This window comes from Mus pahari, chromosome 14, assembly GCF_900095145.1.
Source record: "Mus pahari chromosome 14, PAHARI_EIJ_v1.1, whole genome shotgun sequence".
Lineage (NCBI taxonomy): Eukaryota > Metazoa > Chordata > Mammalia > Rodentia > Muridae > Mus > Mus pahari.
The window spans coordinates 38,369,367-38,390,225 of NC_034603.1; the positions used below are offsets into that span (position 1 = coordinate 38,369,367).

Here is a 20,859-nt window from a genome sequence, read left to right on the forward strand (position 1 = left end):
AAACAAAGTTTTCCTTTAATAAAACTTTGCCAGAGCTCCTTTTGAAAAAAAAAAAAAAAAAAAAGGTGAAGATGGTGCAATCTCATACACCCCAAACCACTTTCCCTGTCAGTAACATCTGTTCTTTATAAGATGCATGTGGGATTTGGCTTGGGTTGGTTTGGTTTTTAGAGATAGCATTTCTCTGTGTAGCCCAGGCTGGCCTCGAACTCAGAGATCTACCTCCCTCTGTCTCTGGAGTGCTAGGTTTAAAGACGTGTGCTACCAATTCCCTGGCCTGTTCATTTTTTTTGAGACAGGGTTACATATAGCCCAGGCTGGCCTCAAACTCTCTATGTAGCCAAGTGTAGCTTTGAACTCCTGTTATTCTGCCTCTGTCTCTCAAGTGCTGCTACTATAGGTGAGAGCCACCGCCCTTGGTTGGTGTCTTAGTTAGGGTTTCCATTGCTGTGAAAGAGACACCATGACAAAGGACAACATTTAATCGGTGCTGGCTTACAGGTTCTGAGATTCAGTCTATTATCAGCATGGCAGGAGCATGGCAGTGTCAAGGTAGACATGGGTCTGGAGGAGCTAAGAGTTCTACATCTTCATCTGAAGATAACCAAGAAGAGACTGTCTTCAGGCAGCTAGGATGAGGGTCTTTTTTTTTTTTTTTTTTGGTTTATTTCGAGACAGGGTTTCTCTGTGTAGCCCTGGGTGTCCTGGAACTCACTATGTAGACCAGGCTAGCCTCGAACTCAGAAATCCGCCTGACTCTGCCTCCCGAACCCTGGGGTTAAAGGCGTGCGCCACCACCACCCAGCTAATATTTATTTATTTATTTTATGTATGTGAGTACACTGTCGCTGTCTTCAGACACACCAGAAGAGAGCATCAGATCCCATTACAGATGGTTGTGAGCCACCATGTGGTTGCTGGGAATTGAACTCAGGACCTCTGGAAGAGCAGTTAGTGCTCTTAACCACTGAGCCATCTCTCCAGCCCAACTAGGATGAGGGTCTTAAAGTCCACTTCCACAGTTACAAACGTCTTCCAACAAGGCCACACCCACTCCAACAAGGCCACACCTCCTAATAGTGCCACTCCCTGGGCCAAGCACATTCAAACCACCACACTTGGGTTTTGTTTTTGTTTTTAAATTGAGCTGGCAAGGGTGGTACATCGTTGAAATTTCAGCAGGACTCAGAAAATGGAAGCAGAAGGATTCCTACTTCAAGTCCAGCCTGGACTGTACATTTAGACCTTTCTCCCACGGCTTCAAAAGGAACTTTATTGAAACTGTGTTCCTTAGTATTTTTTGAGAAGAGGGAACCTCGACTGAGGAAATGCTCTCCCTCCAATTGGCCTCTAGGCAAGCCTGTGGGAGCATTTTCCTGATGGGTGAGTGATGTGGGAAGGCCTAGCCAAGTGGTCCTGGGATGTCCCAGAAAACAAGCTGAGCGACGCAGGGGAGTAAGCCAGGAAGCAGTGTCCTCCATGGTTTCTGCTTGAGTTACTGCCTCGGCTTCCATCAGTGGACTACACTCTGGGATGTGTAAGCCAAAGAAAGGTTTCTTTTTGTATTATTTGAGACAAGGTCTATCTATGTAGCCCTGGCTGAGCTGAAACTCACCATGTAGACCAGGCTGGCCTGTCTCTGCTTCCTGAGTGCTGGCATGAAAGGTATGTGTGGCCATGCCATCCCAAGATGCTTTTATGGTCATGGTCCTTAACATATCAACGTAAACCGAACTAAGACGCTAAGTATGTATACCTTGAACACCTATATCTTACCACACAGTTTCACTGAGTTTTGTAATCAGAAATTTCGCGTGTGGGTGTGCATGCATGTGCATGTGCATGCAGAGGCCAGAGGTCAACATCAGGTACTTCCTCTATCATTCTTCATCTTATTTCTAAATTACACTTTATTCTGTGTGTATGTTTGGAGGGGCGGGGCACGTGAGTGTCACCACATAGGCTTGTGTGAATGTCAGAAGTCAGCCTGCTGGAGTCAGTTCTCTTCTAACACCCTGAGGGGCCCCATAATTAAATTCAGGTGGTCAGGCTCTGTAGCAGGTGCTTCTGCCCTCTGAGCCATCTCCCTGTTCCCCCCCCCATCTTATTTTGGGGAAGAAGGGTCTCATTACTGAACTTAGAGCTACAGAGATCCTCCTGTCTCTATCCCCCAAAGTGCTGGGGTTGCCCACCACCATGCCTTGGTCCACATGCACTCACCGACACCTCTCCCCAGGCCATGTGCCTGGCTTCTGAACTGAGGTCTTCGTGCTTCTGCTCCAGGCACTTTATCCACTGAGTCATCTCCCCAACCCTGGAACATCTCATTATTGGAGACACTTCCACCCATTTTAGGCAACCTCTTCCCCATTCCCTGCCTCAGGCGACCCCAGATCTGATTTCTGTGACTATCGGTTGTTCTTGTCTGTCTCAGAACTTGGTGTAAATGTAATCAGACTCCGTTCCTCTTCTATGTTTGCTTTCCTTCAGCATAATGGTTTATCTATAGTAACAGTTTATGTAGTTTATAGTTTATAACAACATGATTCAGAACATACATAGAATTCACCCTTTTAAGACAGAATTCCATGGTGGTTTTTGCTATATTCACACGGTTATATAACCATCACCACTAATTTTAGATTTTCCATTACCCTCAAGAAACCCTTGTACTCATTAGAAATCATTCTTCAACCCTCCTTCTCCCGAGCCCTGACAGGCACTAATCTACTTCCTGTCTCTCTGGGGACTTTCTTTATCCTGAGCAGTCCATAGTGTGATGGTTAGTTTTTCTTGTTTTTCTTTCTTTCTTTAGATTAATCTATATCAATAAGATACTTATTTGCTATATTTTAAAGCAACATATAAGACAAAATACAGGAAAAGCTGCTCCATGCCTTCTACCTTTTCTCTGCCCAACCCTCCCAGCCCTAAGTACTTCTCCTTGTGATTTGTTCAGAACAGGGCTTAGAGCAGTGATGGATCATCTGATTGCCAACTTGATTAGATTAAAAACCACCCTGAGCGGGGCTGAAGAGATGGTTCGGCAGGTAACCATCAGAAGACCTAGGTTCAGTTTCTAGCACTCAGAGCAGGTCTCAATCCTCTGTACCTCCAATTCCAGAGCAACTGATGCCCTCTCCTGACTTCCTTGGGTTCCTGCATGCACATGGTGTATATATCTACATTCATAACATACACACATATAGGTAAAATGAAAAAAAAAAAAAAAACCCTTACCTGAGCTTGCTGTGGTGGCATGCAACTTTAATCCCAACACTCAGGAGACAATGACTGGTGGATCTCTGAATTCCAGGCCGGCTTGATCTACAGAGCAAGCTGTAGACCAGCCTCTAAACAGCAGCAGCAGCAACAACAACAACAACAAAAACAACAACAGCACGCCTAAGGCATGAATGAGCATACTTTGGGCGAGCCTGTGAGAATGTTTCCAGAAAGAAGGTTTGTTTGCTTGTTTGTTTTAAAGCTAGGACCTCACTTTGTAGCCCAGGCTGGTCTTAAACTCCTAATGATCTTCAGTGGTCTAAGCCGAGAATACAAGTGTAACTCCCGACTCTGCTGTCCAGGGACACGGATCTGAAGAAGAAAGACCTGTGCTGAATGTGGATGGTATCTTCCCATGCACTGGAGTCCTGCAGTGAGGAAAAGGGGAACAACAGGAAACCATCTTAGTACCGATATTCCCCTTCTGTTCTCCGTCTCCCCAGATGAGCAAGTAGTCCGCCATTGCACCTTTCCGCCTGTGGTGGACTGTGTTCCCTTAAACCAGGAGCCAATAACTAACTACATACCTACCTACCTACCTACCTACCTACCTACATACCTACATACATACATACATATCTCCAGTAAATTGCTTTATGCCTATATTCGGTCACAGCAAGGAGAAAAGTAATGACTGTGCTGTGGAGTCTTACAGCATGGCTTTTTGTCTATCTCACTTAGCTTGATGTTTTCAAAGTTCTTCATGTGAGGAGTGTATGCACCAATACATAGCTTCTCTTTATGGCTGAATAGTTCGGGGCATGGCTGTATCTTCATCAGCATGTCCCTTTGTTTCCTTTCCACTTTCTTTTTGGCTTTTTCAAGATAAGGTTTTTCAGTGTAGCCCAGGCTGTCCTAGAATTCACTCTGTAGAACAGCCTGGCCTTGAACTCAGAAATCTGTGTCTGCCCCTGACTCTTGATGCTGACATTAAAGATATGCATCGTCACCATCTGGCTCCTTTTCACTTTCTGCTTATTAGCAGTAATGCTGCTCTGAGCATCTGAGTATACATTTTTCTGTACATATACTTACATTTTAGGAGAGTGGGGTCAAGACAGGGTCTATGTAGACTTGGCTGTCCTGCAACTTGCTCTGTAGACCAGGCTGGTCTTGAACTCATGGAGATCCACCTGAGGAGCTGGAGAGGTGGTTCAGTAGTTACGAACACTGGCTGCTCTTGTACGGGACTTAGGTTCAGTCTCCAGCATTCACATAACGGTTCACAACTCTGAGTAGTCTGGTTCCAGGGTCACACTGTCCCCTTGCCTCCACAGGTATTAGGCATGTACATGGTACACATACACACATGCAGGCAAAGTACTCATGCACATACAAAGGAAAGGAAACAAAACAAAACAAAAAAGAAAAAAAATCCACCTGATTTTGCCTCCCAAATACTGAGATTGAAGGCATGAATGACTGTTGCCCAACTGGATCTATATTTTTTAACTTAAAAAAAAAAACTTTGTGTGTGTCTTTAGGGTCTGGAGGAAAAGGCAGCAGATCTCTTTGAGTTTGAGATCAGTCTTATCTATATATAGTGATTTCAAGGCCAGCCAGGACTACATAGGGCAGTGGTTCTCAACCTTCCTAATGCTGTGACCCTTTAATTCAATTCCTCATGTTGTGCTGATCCCCAACCATAAAATTACCTCCATTGATATTTTATAACTGTAATTTTATTACTGTTATGAATTGTAAATATCTGATATGCAGGATATCTGCTATGTGACCCCTGTAAAAGGGTCATTCGACTCCCAGGCTGAAAACCACTGACATAGAGGTATCCTATCTAATATATAGATATGCACATATGCATTAAGGTTTTTAATTAGGAAAAGAGGAACAGATACTTTATCAAGATATTTAAGCATATGTGTAATGGTTTGTATATCCTCGACCCAGGGAGTGTCACTATTAGAAGGTGTGGCCCTGTTGGAGTAGGTGTGTCACTGTGGGTGTGGGCTATAAGACCCTCATCCTAGCTGCCTGGAAGCCAGTATTCTGCTAGCAGCTTTCAGATGAAGATGTAGAACTCTCAGCTCTTCCTGCACCATGCCTGCCTGGATGCTGCCATGTTCCTGCCTTGGACTGGACTGAACCTCTGAACCTGTAAGCCAGCCCCAATTAAATGTTGTCCTTATGAGAGTTGCCTTTCGTGGTGTCTGTTCACAGCAGTAAAACCCTAACTAAGACAATATGAAATACAGTTAATGTCGTTACTATTCAGAGATGTACAATAAAGACTGCAGTGCTAAACCTTTCAGACCACTCGAATGGATAACAGGAAGGATCTATGGAATTGAATATACACCGCGCTATGGAGCAGCTACAACAGAAGTACCATACACTGGTTTTTAGAAGTATAAAATAGAAGAGCCACTTTGGGAAGTTTTTTATATTTATTTATTTTTCTCTATTTTGACTTTGTGTGTACAAATGTTTCGTGTGTGCAGTGGCCACAGAGGCAAGAAGAGGACATCAGATCCCTTGGGACTGCTTGGTGAGCAGCCATGTGGGCGCTAGGAATCAGATTCAGGTCCTCAGCAAGTGCTCTCATGCACAGAGCCATCTCTCCAGGCCCCGGAGTTTGTTTTTTTTGGCAGTGTTTTGCTGTGTAGCCTCAGCCAGTCTCAATGCCCAAGCTTCACAGTATTCACAGAATTCACAGAACTCGCCAATTCTCTGTGCTGCTGAGCTACAAACTGCCAAACCCAGATCTCGACAGCAAACGGTAAGTTAAACATACACTTATATGACCCAGTAGTTCCACTCTAGTTGTTTACAGAAGAGGAATTAAAATAATAAGTCCACAAAAACGACTGGCACATAAATGTTTATTGGAGGTTCATTTCCAGTGAACAAAACCTAAAACAATTCAAATGATGATTCAGCGGAAATTTGGAAGAAAAAAAAGAAAGGGCAGCCTTTAAGATCTGGGGAAAAAAAAAAAAAAAGGTTTTCCCAGACTGAAACTTACAGGCGATTAGGTTCCAGGTTCCGAGACTGGTCTGTTATTGTAGCTCAGTTGTCTGGCTAGTCACTCCTGCGAAATAAACGTTTCAAGAATGAGAATGCGATTTCTCATACAGCAACGAACTTGGCAGTCACGCGGCTTTTTATGCTCTTATTACCTCCCATCAACAAAGGCTGTCTGTACCGGGCCTGCCAAGGGGACATCAGCAGGTCCTCGCAACCCAGGCCCGTTCCGCCCGGATTCCAGGCAGTGCTGGGGACCAGACTACCCAATGGCCGCGCGCGCGCAGTGGAGGAATGTGCGCTGCGTGGATCGCACACTGGGGGGTGCTGGACTTAGCCAGCCAGGTGCCCCGAGGGCAGCCGGAGGAAGAGGACAGCCCTGGGGAGTGGGCGGCCCCGGGAGTGGGCGGCCCGGCCCGGGCGTCTCTAGCGCAGGGCGGGCAGAAGACGGAGGGGGCGGGACCCAGTCGACGCGACAGTCGTGGAGGTGAGCCCTGGGGGGCCTTCCCGCCCCCGAGGGCAGGCTCTGAACCCCGGCCCCACCCCGGTCCTCTGGGGTGTAGGCTCCTGGCTGAGTTCTGCCTGCTTGCGAACCCGCGCGGGCGCTGGGGTCCGCATCCAGGGTGCGGGGGCCCGGGATGTGGCGCGGCTGAGGTCCGGAGCCCCGGGAACCGGGCGGGGACGCTGTCGGGCTGGAGCTGCTCGGGCCTTCTGACTCAGCCGCTCGTTCAGATTTCGGGATTTCTCTCCTGGGCGGGGAGCGCGCAACTTCCTCATTCCCGCCCGGACCCTTGCTTCCAGCCAGTCTGGCCTGACTTCGAGCCCCGCTGTCACCAGGGCTCCTCCCTTGGACTTAACCTCGCCCCAGTTCGAGGCCATCCCACCTTGGCTAGGTGCTTTTTTGGACCCTGGATATGGAATGAGAGGCGGGGCTGAGAGGCTCTGGTTGAAGGCAGAGGGAGGGAATGGAGGTTGCAGGGGTGGGTGTTAGAGGGGCGTCGGTCTACAACCGTAGAAGTTGAGAGTCACTGAGTAAGACGGGAGAGGATCGACCGGGGGCGTTGGACGGGGAAGGGGTATTTCTACAGGGCGAGTCCCTTCCTGAGACTTCCTCATATTCCTAGGATGACTGTAACCCAGAAGAGCCTCTTTCCCTATGGGGACTATCTGAACTCCAGCCAGTTGCACATGGAGCCAGATGAGGTTGACACTCTGAGGGAAGGAGAGGACCCAGGTATACAGGGAGATGGCTCCCAGAGAGGGGAGGACAGGGATCTGAGGCCTCCTGAGATCCTTACACCCTTGGGTTTTGTTTTGTTTTGTTTTGTTTTTTTAACCTTCCCAGCTGATCGAATGCATCCCTATCTGGCCATCTATGACCTTCAACCTCTGAAAGCGCACCCCTTGGTGTTTGCCCCTGGGGTCCCTGTTATAGCCCAGGTGGTGAGCACCGAAAGATACACCAGCGGATCCAAGGTCAGTCACCACCTGATACCAGGGAAGGCGAGAGAGGGAGTCCTGGCCCAAGCAGAGGGCTGGGTTGGACCAGAAGACGTACTTCGGATTTTCATACCCCTAGGTGGGAACCTGTACTCTATATTCTGTTCGCTTGACGCATGGTGACTTTACCTGGACAACAAAGAAGAAGTTCCGACACTTTCAGGAGCTGCATCGGGACCTCCAGAGACACAAAGTCTTGATGAGTCTGCTCCCTCTGGCTCGGTGAGTGGAACTCGATTGCTTCCCGTGAAAGGCAGATACTTCTCATCCCATGGCAGCCTCACTCCTGTCTGCCCGTCTCTTGTTTCTTATCCCCTGGGCATTTTCCTTCCCCAGCTCTGTGCTGCACTCCCACTCCCTCCCTTGTCCCTGGTTCCAAGGAAACTTTCCCTGCTTGGATCTCCTCCATAGTACTGTGCCAATATTTCAGCCAGGCTGGAAGCCCGGAATGTCCTTAGCAACCCCCTCTTCCCAGTTGTCTCCATTCCCAGGATAGAGACCCTTCCTTTCTTCTGCCAGCCTTTGTTCCTCCAAGGCCCTGTCTCCAGCTCCTTCCCAAGCCTTCTCTCATCTCCTCTGTAGCTTTGCTGTGGCCCATTCTCCAGCCCGAGAGGCAGCCAACGAGGATATTCCCTCCCTACCCCGAGGAGGTTCTGAGGGCTCCTCCAGACACACAGCCAGCAAGCAGGTATGTAGCAGGTCCTGTAGCCAGGTGTGCAGGATGCAAAAGGTTCTGGCTACATCTGTTTCTTTTCCATCTCCCTTCAGAAATACCTGGAAAATTACCTCAACCGCCTCCTGACCATGTCTTTCTATCGCAATTACCACGCCATGGTAAGGTCCTAGGTGCCTGGGTGGATCCTTCTCTCTCCCTCCCCTTCCCCTTCCCCTTCTTCTTCTTTTGAGACATGGTTTCTCTGTGTATTCCTGGCTGTCCTGGAACTCACTCTGTAGACCAGGCTGGCCTCGAACTCAGAAATCCGCCTGCCTCTGCCTCCCAAGTGCTAGGATTAAAGGCATGCACCACCATGGTCTAGCCTGTTTTTATTCTTAACAACAAAACAAAACAGGGTCTTACTGTAAAATTCCCGGCTGGCCTTGAACTTCCTCTGTAGACCAGGTTAGCCTTGAACTGACAGAGATCCACCTGCCTCTGCTCCCAAATGCTGGGATTAAGTGTGTGCCCTAGGATGCTAGCTAGTGTTCTTTGAAGTAGATGAGGATCATCAGATCCCCAGGGGACAAAGGGACAGAGTTAGTAGGGCAGGGGAGGCTGAAAACCAAGTCTCCCCCTGAACTTACTTCTTCCTCTGCAGACAGAATTTCTGGAAGTCAGTCAACTTTCCTTTATCCCAGACCTTGGCTCCAAAGGACTGTGAGTGTGGGAACCCCTCACCCAGCCTTCAGCAGGCATCAGTCCCCATCTTCCTGCTTGAAAATAAAACTAGGTACAGTGTGCCTAGGGTCCCCAGGTATCCTGCTTGTCCCTGTAGGGAAGGGGTGATCCGGAAGCGCTCAGGCGGACATCGAGTTCCTGGCTTCACCTGCTGTGGCCGAGACCAAGTTTGTTATCGATGGTCCAAGAGGTGAGTGAGGGCTGGAGCTAAAGCATCAGTGGTCAGGAAGAGGGAGAGCTGGAGGACCTGATGATACCACACGGCCCTTCCGTTCCAGGTGGCTGGTGGTGAAGGACTCCTTCCTGCTGTACATGCGCCCGGAGACCGGCATCATCTCATTTGTTCAGCTTTTTGACCCTGGCTTTGAGGTCCAGGTGGGGAAAAGGAGCACAGAGACCCGGTATGGGGTGAGGATCGACACCTCCCACAGGTAAGGCTTCACTGGCTACCAAAGTAGCCTGTGGCCCTGAGGGGAGTTGAGCAGGAGAGACCATGGAGGGAGAGGGAAGCTCTTCAATCCTCTGGGCCCTGGCCCGACCAGAGCTTTGAGTAAGGGAATTAATCTACTCATATATTTAGGATACTCCTAGAGTAAAAACTTATAGCACAGGCGCTTGAAATAAATGGGGACAGGGTAGTCTTCCAGTTTAGAAAAAAGGGGGCGGATGCTGGAGAGAAAAGAGTGAGTGGCGCTCTTACAGAAGCCCTGACTGAGTTCCGTTCCCTGCCGGCACATGGGGTGGCTTATACCCACCTGTAACTCCAGCTCCAGGGAGGCTGATGCCTCTTCTGGATTCTGTGGACATCTTTACTTACACCTGGGCACGTGCACATGCACGCACACACAGTCACACATTCACACACACACACACACACACACACACACACACACACACACACAGACTTAAAGGAAAGGGAAGAAGCAGCGCCGGGCCGAGCACACCCTGTAATCCCAGCCCTTCAGGAGGCGGGGCTAGGAGGAATGGCTCTGTAGAGCTCGACAACTCTACAGCGAAACTCTTAAGATGAAGAGGCAGGTAGTGGTGCACACCTTTAATCCCAGTGCTCAGGAGGCAGAGGAAGGCAGATCACTGTGAGTTCAAGGCCAGCTTTGTCTATAGATCGAGTTCCAGGATAGCCAGGGTTATACAGAGAAACCTTGTTGGAGATGGGGTTGGGGAGGGAAGAAGGGAGAGATGGAAGGAGGAAGGGAGGGAGAGAGAGAAGGGAAGGAAATGAAGCTCTATTTGTTCATTCAACAACGCAACTAGGAATAAGGCAGATGCATTCACTATGTCTGCGGATTCTAGCTTAGAAGTTAGTGGAGGAAGTAAGCAAAGGCAGCAGCCAAAGGGGCAGTCTCTAGGCGAGAGTGTAGGCATGAAGGAGGGGGATTAGTGGTACAACTTTTGATTTCTGTCCAGGTCCCTGATTCTCAAATGCAGCAGCTACCGGCAGGCACGGTGGTGGGGCCAGGAGATCACGGAGCTGGCACAGGGTCCAGGCAGAGATTTTCTACAGCTACATCAGCATGACAGCTATGCCCCACCCCGGCCCGGCACCCTGGCCCGGTGGTGAGACCTTGTTGTCCCTTCTGAACTTCTACGTGACTTTCTTGCCCACTTGGCTTTTCTCTGAGTTCCTCATCCTCCCGTTTATCTCCTCAGACCTCATGACCCTATTTCTTTATCTCTCATCTCTCTGACCCTATAACCTCGCTAACCACTTTGATTTGTTGCTTTTTCCTGACCTCCTAACTTGGCCATCTTCTGTGTCCTCTTACATCCCTGATTCTTATGAGCATTTCACCCACAGGGAGCCTCTGTTGAGGAGTTCCCCGAGTCTTTTTGATTTGGTCTATCATTTAAATATGTAGTATGCATTTGAATCTTAAGCACCTGCTATGTGCTCCGTCCAGTAGGACATTAAGACACAGGCTTCTCTGGTTTAGAGAGGGAGGTGATCTAATTATAGAACAGTGTGAACTCAACACCCTGGTGGTGGCTATAGGGAGGGGTGCACAGAGGGGCCACCTATCCCAGGGAGCATGTCAGGACAGACTAAGGCACAGCCCTGAGGTTCCTTTAGAAAGATAAGAAAGAAAATGGAGGAGAGTGGTCCAGGCAGAGGGCACAGAAGTGTGTGGTGTTGGTGAAGAAGGGGACTGGTTACTGTTGGAGTGGGAAGGAGCAGTCGGAGGAGGGGCGTGTCTTGCTGAGTCCAGTGTGCTAATCTGGGAGGCTGAATCTTTTCAGAGGCAAAAGTGGGCATGAGTGGAAATTTTCTATGAGAGAGTTATGCTTTTTTATTCCAGTATCGAGGGTTAAAACTAGGGTGCCTCCCCCGGGCGTGGTAGCACACCTCTTTAATCCCAGCACTCGGGAGGCAGAGGCAGGCGGATTTCTGAGTTCGAGTCCAGCCTGGTCTACAAAGTGAGTTCCAGGACAGCCAGGGCTACACGGAGAAACACTGTCTCGAAAAACCAAAAAACAAAACAAAAAACAAACAAAAAACAAAACTAGGGTGTCTCATTTGCTAGAATTCCACCTAAAGCTGTGTGTGTGTGTGTGTGTGTGAGAGAGAGAGAGAGAGAGACAGACAGACAGACAGACAGACAGACAGAGACAGAGAGACAGACAGAGAGGCAGACTGCACATTCATGCTCATGCACATGTACCAGAAATTGACGTTTGGCTCTTTCTTTCTTTCTTTCTTTCTTTCTTTCTTTCTTTCTTTCTTTCTTTCTTTCTTTCTTTCTTTCAATATGGTATGTGGGTGTTTTGTATGTGTGTATAGTTCTGTACCACATGCATGCAGTACCCTGGAGGCCAGAGAAAAGGCACTGGATCCCTGGAACTGGAGTTACATATGTCTGTGAGCCACCATATGGGCGCTGGGAATCGAACTTGGGTCTTCTGCAAGAACAAGTGCTCTTGACCACTGTGCCATCTCTCCAGCACCTCCGTTTTAATTTTTGAAAGTGTCTCTCATTGACCCTGACACTCACCGACTTGGCTCGGCTAGCTAGGCAGCAAGCCTCTAGGATCTTCCCATCTTGACCCACTGCCACAGCACTGGACTTATAGAATGCGCTGCTCTGCCGGGCTTTCCGTGCTGTGGATCTGAACTCAGATCATCGTGTTTGTACAACAAGCACCTTAAGCCACTGGCCCAGCACCGTTGCCTTTTCCTTTTATTGTTTTATTTGTGTGTGTGTATGTGTGCTCATGTGTGTATGTGCACACGTGTATGTGTGCACGAAAAAGCCAGAGGACAACTGAGACTCTCCTTACTCTTCACCGTAGTTTCTCCTTATTTATCTATGGGTTTATTTTTAATTTTTTAATGTGTATGAATGTTTTATCTGTATGCCTGTATGCACGCCATGGGTGTGCTTGGTGCCCAATGGTGCCAGAAAGCGAGCTGTCAGATCTCTTGGAACTAGAGTTACAGATGGTTGTGAGCCGCCGTGTGGGGCAGGTGCTAGGACGTGAACCTGGGTCCCCTGCAGGAGCAGTAAATACTCTTTACCTCCTGAGACACCTCTGCGGTTCCAGTTCACCTCGTGTTTTGGAGCTAGGGTCTCGCTGTAAGTAAAGTAGAACTTACTAATTTAACTGTAGTGGCTGACAAGCAGGCTCCGGGGATCTGACTCTGTCTTCCTCCTCAGTGCTGGCCCTGTTCTGTTCGTTTATTCTCTTGTTTGTTTTTCAAGACTGTCTTTTGTCACCCTGGCTGGCTTGGAACTCACTGTAGACCAGCTGGCCTGGAACTCACAGAGATCCTCCTGCTTCTGCCTCCAGAGTGGTAGCATTACGGGTATGTGCCTGGCCACACTGGCTTTTTATGTGGGTACTAGGGACTTGAATTCAGGTTCTTGGAAGTAGGAAGCATTTTACTGACCGAGTCATCTCTCCAATCCTCCTGGCTTTTATTAAACTTTGTTTCTTTTAACGATAGTGTTTCATGGAGTTGTGGCTGGCCTCAGACATTTGCCTCTTCCTGCCTTAGTTCCCTTTGTAACAGAAGTGATACCTGTACCAGAAGGCCCGCCTATGCTTTCGTCCTTGGTTTTCTGAGACAGGGTCTCATGTGGTCCAGGATTACTGTGTGGTCAGTGATGACCTTGACCTTCTGACCCCACTCTCTCCACCTCCCCAGTGCTTTGAGTGCAGGGCTGTGCCACCAAATCCGGCTGGTTTTTCTTTATGTGTGTGGCATAGGCGGGGGTCTCACTGGGATGTAGCCTGAGCAGGACTGGAAGTCAAAGTGTAGTGTATCAGGCTGGGCTTGAACTGGCGGTGATCCTCCTGCTTCTGCCTCCCGAGTGGGGATTTAGGTATGCACCACTAGACCTAGCCTATTTATTTAAGACCAGGTCTGACTATGTGATCCCAGATGGCCTGGAACTTGCAAATCCTGCTTCAGCCTCCTGAGAACTGGGATCACAAGTGCATGCTGTCACATGTGGCTGCGATTTACTTAAGATTTATTTATTTTATGCACACGAGTACTCTATTTGCATGTATGTCTTCATGACAGAAGAGGGGAATCAGACAAAAGAGGGCATCAGATCCCATTACAGATGGTTGTGAGCCACCATGTGGTTGCTGGGAATTGAACTCAGGAACTCTGGAAGAGTAACCAGTGCTTGAAACTGCTGAGCCATCTCTCCAGCCCTAATTTATTTATTTTTAATACATTAACAATAGCCGCTATTTATAAAGAGCCTACTCTGTGCAGAGAATGAACGTGTTTCACGTATTGGATACTCTGAACTCTGCTAGGTGAGTGTGGTTGCTATCCGGGCAGGAGGCACAGCAATGCCGGGAGGCTTACCCAGGGTCCTCCAGCCCTGAACAGTGGAACTGGGATTTGCATGCTAACAGTGGGAGCCAGGACTGCTCTTTAACCCCCTCCATGACTGGGAAGTCAAATGAGCAGGTGGAGTTCAGTGGTGGGGAATTTGCTTATCACCGGGGAGACCCTGCTTTGATCCCCAGTACTCAGGGCAAAAGGCTGAGCGGCACAGTAACATGTTAATAAAACAGATGCAAGCTGCATGTGATGGTGGACACTGTGACCCAGCACTGGGGAGACAGACAGGAGGACTGATACAAGCTTGAGGACAGCTTGGACTATACAGAGTACTAGCCAGCCAGGGCAATTACCTCATGCTATTCTTGTGTAGCCTTCTCCAACCGGTTGCCTTTCTCTTTGCAGAGGTAACCTTGGCAACAGTCTGTGTTCTCTCTCGCCATCAGTGTGTTTTTATACACATGTGCACGTGTTACTTTTCATTTTAACATAAGTGTGATTGATTGTTGTATTAGTCAGGGTTCTCTAGAGTCACAGAACTTACGGATATGACAACCCAGGAATAGCCACTACAATTGTCAACTCTCTTTTTTAAACCTTGTTTTTATTTTTATTTATTTTTATTATTATTATCCTTTAATTTTTTTTTTAAAGATTTATTTATTTATTTATTATATGTAAGTACACTGTAGCTGTCTTCAGACACTCCAGAAGAGGGAGTCAGATCTTGTTAAGGATGGTTGTGAGCCACCATGTGGTTGCTGGAATTTGAACTCTGGACCTTTGGAAGAGCAGTCGGGTGCTCTTACCCGCTGAGCCATCTCACCAGCCCCTAATTTTTTTTTCACAGTCCAGTTGCCATCACCCTTATGGTCTACCCTCTAACTGTTTCCCACCCCCCATCCCCATCCCCCATCTCCAAGAGGATGCCCACATCCCCCCAACATCACTCAACTAGACCTTCCTGCTCCCTGAAGCCTCTAGTCTCTAGAGAGTGAGGTCTTCTCTCATTGAGGCCAGACCGGGCAGTCCTCAGCTGTATATGTGTGTTGTCGGGGGTTGGGGCTGGGGGTGGGGATGGTGTTTCGCCTGTTTTAAAGATAATGTCCCCCATAAACATAATATTTGCCTAAGTATTTAGAATATGTATTCCTAGAAATGCAATTACTGGCTGGTGAAATGGCTCAGCAGGTAAAGAAGCTGCCAAGCTTGACAATCTGAGTTCGATTCCTGGGATCCATACAGTCTAAGACTACTGACATTCCTGAAATTGTCCCTGGCCTCCACAGATGTGTTGTGAAACACGTAGCTCCCTCTAAAAATAAATCAGTGTAATGAAAAATGTTTTTAAAGTACAGGTCAGGTGTGATGTCCTACACCTTTAATCCCAGTACCTGGGAGGCAGAGGCAGGTGTATCTCTGTGAGTTCGAGTCCAGCCTGGTGTACATAGAGGGTTTCAGATTAGCAAACTGCATAATGAGATAATGTCAAAAAATCACTATATGTATTTAATGGTATTAAAGAGTAAGCATTAAAAAACAAAGGAGGTTCGTGTGGGTCTGGATATGACTCTGCAGCAGGACACTTGCCTAGCACGTCCACTGTCCTGAGTTAGATCCCTAGCGGTTCAGAAAACAAACCAAAACCAGCATGTACGTTTTAACATTCGGATAGTACTGTCAACTTATCTTCTAAAGAAATCAGTATAATCAAGTGGGCGTGATGGTTTCAAGCCTATAATCCCAGCACTCAGAGGCCAAGGGTCAAAACTTCAAGGTCAGCCTGGACTGTACCGTGAGACCCTGTCTCAAAATACCAGGAAAAAGTCAGTAGCCGGTTCCTGTGGTCTGTGAGAATGCCCACTTTTTCACGTGCTGACACTATGTTATCAGATCCTTTTCTTTCCGAGTTTCCCGGTTGGTTGTTTGGTTGAGACAATGTCTCATTATGTAGTCCAGGCTAGCCTCAACTTCACAGCAGTCTTCCTGCTTCCCGAGTGCTGGGATTAAAGGCGTGCGCCACCACTGCCCAGAAAGTTGTTTAATTTTAAGCCAGGCATGGTTGCGCGTGCACTTGGAAGGCAGAGGCAATCTGAGTTCTATAAATTGGAGCTAGCCTGGTCTACATAGTGTGTTCCATGACAGCCAGGACAGCAGGACTACATAGAGACACTTTGTCTGAAACATACCAAAAGCCAAACGAACAAAAAACTTATTTAATTTCTTGGTATTTTATATTGTGTATGTGACTATATATATATATATATATATATACATATATATATATATATATATATATATTACATATATGTGTGTATGTGTGTATATATACATACACACATATATATGTGTGTATTATATATATATATATATCCTTCATCCCCCCTCTTCTTTTTTATTTTTATTTTTTCCAAAGATTTATTTATTATTATAAATAAGTACACTGTAGAAGAGTCTTCAGACACACCAGAAGGGGCATCAGATCTCATTATGGGTCATTGTGGGAACTCAGGACCTCCAGAAGAGCAGTCAGTGCTCTTATCCCCTGAGCCATCTCACCAGTCCCCTATTTAGTTAGTTAGTTAGTTAGTTTTGGTTTTTTGAGACAGGGTTTTCCGAGAAGCCCTGGCTGTCCTGGAACTCACTCTGTAGACTAGACTGGCCTCAAACTCAGAAATCTGCCTGCCTCTGCCTCTCATGTACTAAGATTAAAGGTGTGCGCCACCACTGCCCAGCTATTTTTTCTTTTTGTGAGACAAGATCTCACTCTGTACTCCTGGCCAGCCTAGAAATCACTGTATAGACCTGACAGGCCTTGAACTCACACAGATCCGCCTGCCTCTGCCTTCCAAATGCTGGAATTAAAGGTGTGTGCTACTATGCTCAGCCTTTTTTTGCTATTTTTTAGACAGTCTTACTATGTAGTCCAAGCTTGTTTCAAACTCTTAGTAACCCTCTGGTCCCAGCCTGGAACTACAGGCCTATGGGCCACACCCTGCCCTAATTTCTTGTTAATTAGTGAACTGAACTTCTTACCCTGTGACTGCCCATTTTAATATCTGCTATGAGCTGTCAATTCTCAGGCTGCTCATTTTCAGCTGGCTTCTGCATTTTCTTTGTGCTTGCTTTTCCTTCCTGTTTTCTGGAGCTCTTTTATACATGATGTATTAGTCCTCCCAATCTTTGGTCAGTTTCTTTAATTTATTGTGTGTCTTGTCATGTTTATTTTGCTCACCCTGGCACACCATACCACCATACCGAATAATCCCACCCGACGTATTTGAACAATCTGACCTCTCTGATCATTCCTGACCTTTGACCCTGCTGTCACCTCTGACCCATGGCTATCCTCCGGTCTTCACTCTCCAGAACTTTCTGGCTTCTGACTCCCCTGACCTCCTTGGCTTGGACTCCCCCCAGGTTTGTGAATGGGGCAGGCTACTTTGCTGCTGTGGCCGATGCCATCTTGCGAGCTCGAGAGGAGATTTTCATCACAGACTGGTGGTGAGTGAGGTCAGGTCCACCCAAGAAGGGAGGCAGGCGGCAGCACAGCCCAGGGGGATGAGGGAGGAGGGGCTGTTTGTCTTCAGCGTAGCTTGCTCCTTACCCATTGCCCTTTGCCATGGTTTCTAGGTTAAGTCCTGAGATTTACCTGAAGCGTCCAGCCCATTCCGATGACTGGAGACTGGACATTATGCTCAAGAGGAAGGCGGTGAGAAGTAGTTGGCTCTGGAGAGAGAGAGGGAGAGGTAGAGGGAGGGGGAGGGAGAGGGGGAGGGGGAGGGGGAGGGAGAGGAAAAAGAGGAGAGAGGATCACAGGCTTGCTGGTATAGGGAAGTGGTAGACCTGGAAAGAAATGGGGAAGAACAGGAGTGAATATGACCAGGACACATCATATCTAATATTTTTTTAACAAAGATAATAAAAGGGTTTATTAAGTGGAAATAAAATCAGTCTGGTTATCTTATAAAGCGGGGAGAGGAATCACTCCCAAGCACTAATAAGTTATTGAGCTAAGGTAAGGCTAAAATACCAGCAGCTTCTATACTCCAGACACCCCTTGGATCATTACACAGCACCCACCTCTCCCACTTACCGTCAGCNGAGAGAGAGAGAGAGAGAGAGAGAGAGAGAGAGAGAGAGAGAGAGAGAGAGATGTGTGTGTGTGAGGGTGTTATTGGAAGGACTGTGGCTTGAAGATTGGGAATCAGGCTTCAAGACCGGGAAATGTACCCCTTCTGGCTCAGTGTCTATCAAATATCACCTCCTGATCCCCTCTTTAGGGTACTAGTATAGACTAGGTTCCCACTCCTCAGACCCGTCCCTTTTTTGTACTGTCTGGGAGTGTAGTGTTTATGTGTCTTTGCTAAGCAATGCCACACGTTCCAGTACAACAGCACAGCACCTGTCATGCAGCGAGCATTCATGAGTGTTTTTGGTTTTAAGACAAGGTCTCACTAAATAGCCTCAATATATAGACCAGGTTAGCCTCGAATCCATAGAGATCCACCCGACTCTGCCTCCTGGATGCTAAGACTAAAGGTGTGTGTCCGCACACTTGGCATTTATGAATTTTGACAAGAGGAAGGATCCACGGATGTTGGAGGGTGAATGGATAGACGATAAGAAAGAAAATGGGTGTGGTGGCTGCCACCTGTAATCCCAGCACTTGGGAGATAGAAACCAGAAGATTAGGATGTGAAGGCTGCCTTCGGCTACTACTGAGTATTATACCACTGTGGGCTAAACACTGTGTTACAAAGGGGTGGAAACAGCGAGCAGGGAGACGGATGGAAGGCTGTGAGGTGGAGGAGGTCGGGAATGTGGAGGTGACAGGGAAGGATGGTAGACAGTCGTTAAGATGATGAGCAAATGGTTGGGGAGCCGCCTGGCGGGATTATGAAAGGGAGGTGGAGAATTGAGTGGGCGAGCTCATGTTTGTTGTGAACAGCATTCCGGATGCACATAGGAGAGCACCCAGGCAGGGTGGAGGGACATCCAGGAATCCTAAGCGTGGGAGTTGGATAGGAGCCACTCAGGGAGAGCCACTAGGAATTGATTTCCCCCCTCACTACCAGGAAGAAGGTGTCCGAGTTTCCATACTGCTGTTTAAGGAAGTGGAGCTGGCCTTGGGCATCAACAGTGGCTACAGCAAGAGGACACTGATGCTGCTGCACCCCAACATAAAGGTGATGTTCAGGCCTGAGTCCCTTCCTACAGCACAGCCACTTCCCGTCCTCTTCAACCCTTCCTCTCCTTTCCCATCCTCCGTCCTCCCACTTCAACCCTCCCCACGTGCTCCTTCACCCTACTCTAGGTGATGCGACACCCAGACCTTGTGACACTGTGGGCCCATCACGAGAAGCTCCTGGTGGTAGACCAAGTGGTGGCGTTCTTGGGCGGGCTGGACCTGGCCTTTGGCCGCTGGGATGATGTGCAGTACCGACTGACTGACCTGGGGGACCCCTCTGAACCTGTACATTCACAGGTAATTGCCCCAGGGCTGTCCTCAGCGCCCCACAAACCCAGGTACTCCAAATGTACACCTTTCCCAGAGCTGCCAACCCAGCCTTTTAGAGGCTCCAAGAAGCTACTGTAGTGGTTGTTTCTGAGACAGAATCTAACTGTCTAGTTCAAGCTGTCCTCCAATATGTCACCTTCCTATCACGGCTTCCAGGTGGCTGAGATTACAGGCATGTGCCACTACGTTGGTCAAGATTTACCTTTCAGAATACTAGGACCAGCTTGTCCCATGGTCCACATCTGTAATTCCAGCACTGAGGAAGTTCAGGCAGGAAGGATTTCAAGTTTATGGCCAGCCTGGGCTACACCATGGGATCCTATCTCAAAAAAAAAAAAAAAAAAATTCTATAGCTCCCTCTCCCCCTTCATTTTTACTGACCCTAACTGCAGTTGAAGAGGGGGGCTGAGGGATCAGACTTTTTGGTGCACTGCACATGTCTTCTCTTTAGCCTGGCCCCATGACCTCACCTTGCCTGGCTGTGGTGTGCTCTTCATACAGACTCCCACACCAGGCTCAGACCCTGCAGTCATTCCAGACCTCTCGCATAATCAATTCTTCTGGCTGGGAAAGGACTACAGCAATCTCATCACCAAGGACTGGGTGCAGCTGGACCGGCCTTTTGAAGGTGAGGCTCCCTTCCCCCAAAAGGCTCCAGGAGCTGGCAACTGGGACAGAGGACAGGATGAAATGGGCCAGGAACAGTACTGCCTTCCCTCTGGAAGGCTCCTCTTCTGAATCGTCTTCCTTTTTCCTCCTGTGTTAGTTAGTGTTAGTATTGCTGGGATGAAACACTATGACCAAAAGCAAACTGGGGAGGAAAGGGTTTATGTGGCTTATGTGTCCATATCACTGTTCATCACTAGAGGAAATCAGGACGGGAGCTCAAGCAGGGCAGGAACCTGGAAGCAGGAGCTGATGCAGAGGTCACGCAGGGATGCTGCTTACTGGCTCATTCCAGTCTGCTTTCTTACAGAACTCAGGACTACCGGCCCAGGGGGACCACCCACAATGCACTGGGCCCTCCCACATCAATCACTAACTATAAATGCCTGTCAGGCTTGCCCAATCTTCTCAATTGAGGTTCCTTCCTTCTCTGATGACTCTAGCTTGAGTCAGGTTTACATGAAACTAGGTTAGCAACAAGCATCCTCAAAACACCAGCCCTAATGTCTCCTTTGACTCTCCTGGGACTCCCAGATTTCATCAACAGGGAGACCACACCCAGGATGCCATGGAGGGATGTTGGAGTGGTTGTACACGGAGTAGCTGCCAGGGACCTTGCCCGGCACTTCATCCAGCGCTGGAATTTCACCAAGGTGCTCCAAAGGGCCTGGAGGGAGGGAGGGAGGGAGG

The 20,859-nt window shown here is 48.2% G+C and overlaps 1 protein-coding gene across 1 annotated transcript in view; it reads left to right on the forward strand.

Annotated features, from left to right (window-relative positions):
* The first annotated feature begins 6,880 nt into the window (after positions 1 to 6,880).
* The window catches only part of Pld2 (phospholipase D2), a 17,863-nt gene continuing 3,884 nt past the window's right edge, over positions 6,881 to 20,859 (forward strand). The window contains 16 exon segments of the mRNA XM_021212869.2: positions 6,881 to 7,160; positions 7,392 to 7,501; positions 7,613 to 7,743; positions 7,847 to 7,989; positions 8,350 to 8,455; positions 8,536 to 8,601; positions 9,084 to 9,142; positions 9,261 to 9,353; positions 9,442 to 9,594; positions 10,589 to 10,738; positions 17,403 to 17,486; positions 17,616 to 17,694; positions 19,061 to 19,171; positions 19,300 to 19,470; positions 20,005 to 20,131; positions 20,704 to 20,843. Of these exon segments, the coding sequence (XP_021068528.1) occupies positions 7,393 to 7,501; positions 7,613 to 7,743; positions 7,847 to 7,989; positions 8,350 to 8,455; positions 8,536 to 8,601; positions 9,084 to 9,142; positions 9,261 to 9,353; positions 9,442 to 9,594; positions 10,589 to 10,738; positions 17,403 to 17,486; positions 17,616 to 17,694; positions 19,061 to 19,171; positions 19,300 to 19,470; positions 20,005 to 20,131; positions 20,704 to 20,843 (1,722 nt within the window). The 5' untranslated portion in view covers positions 6,881 to 7,160; position 7,392.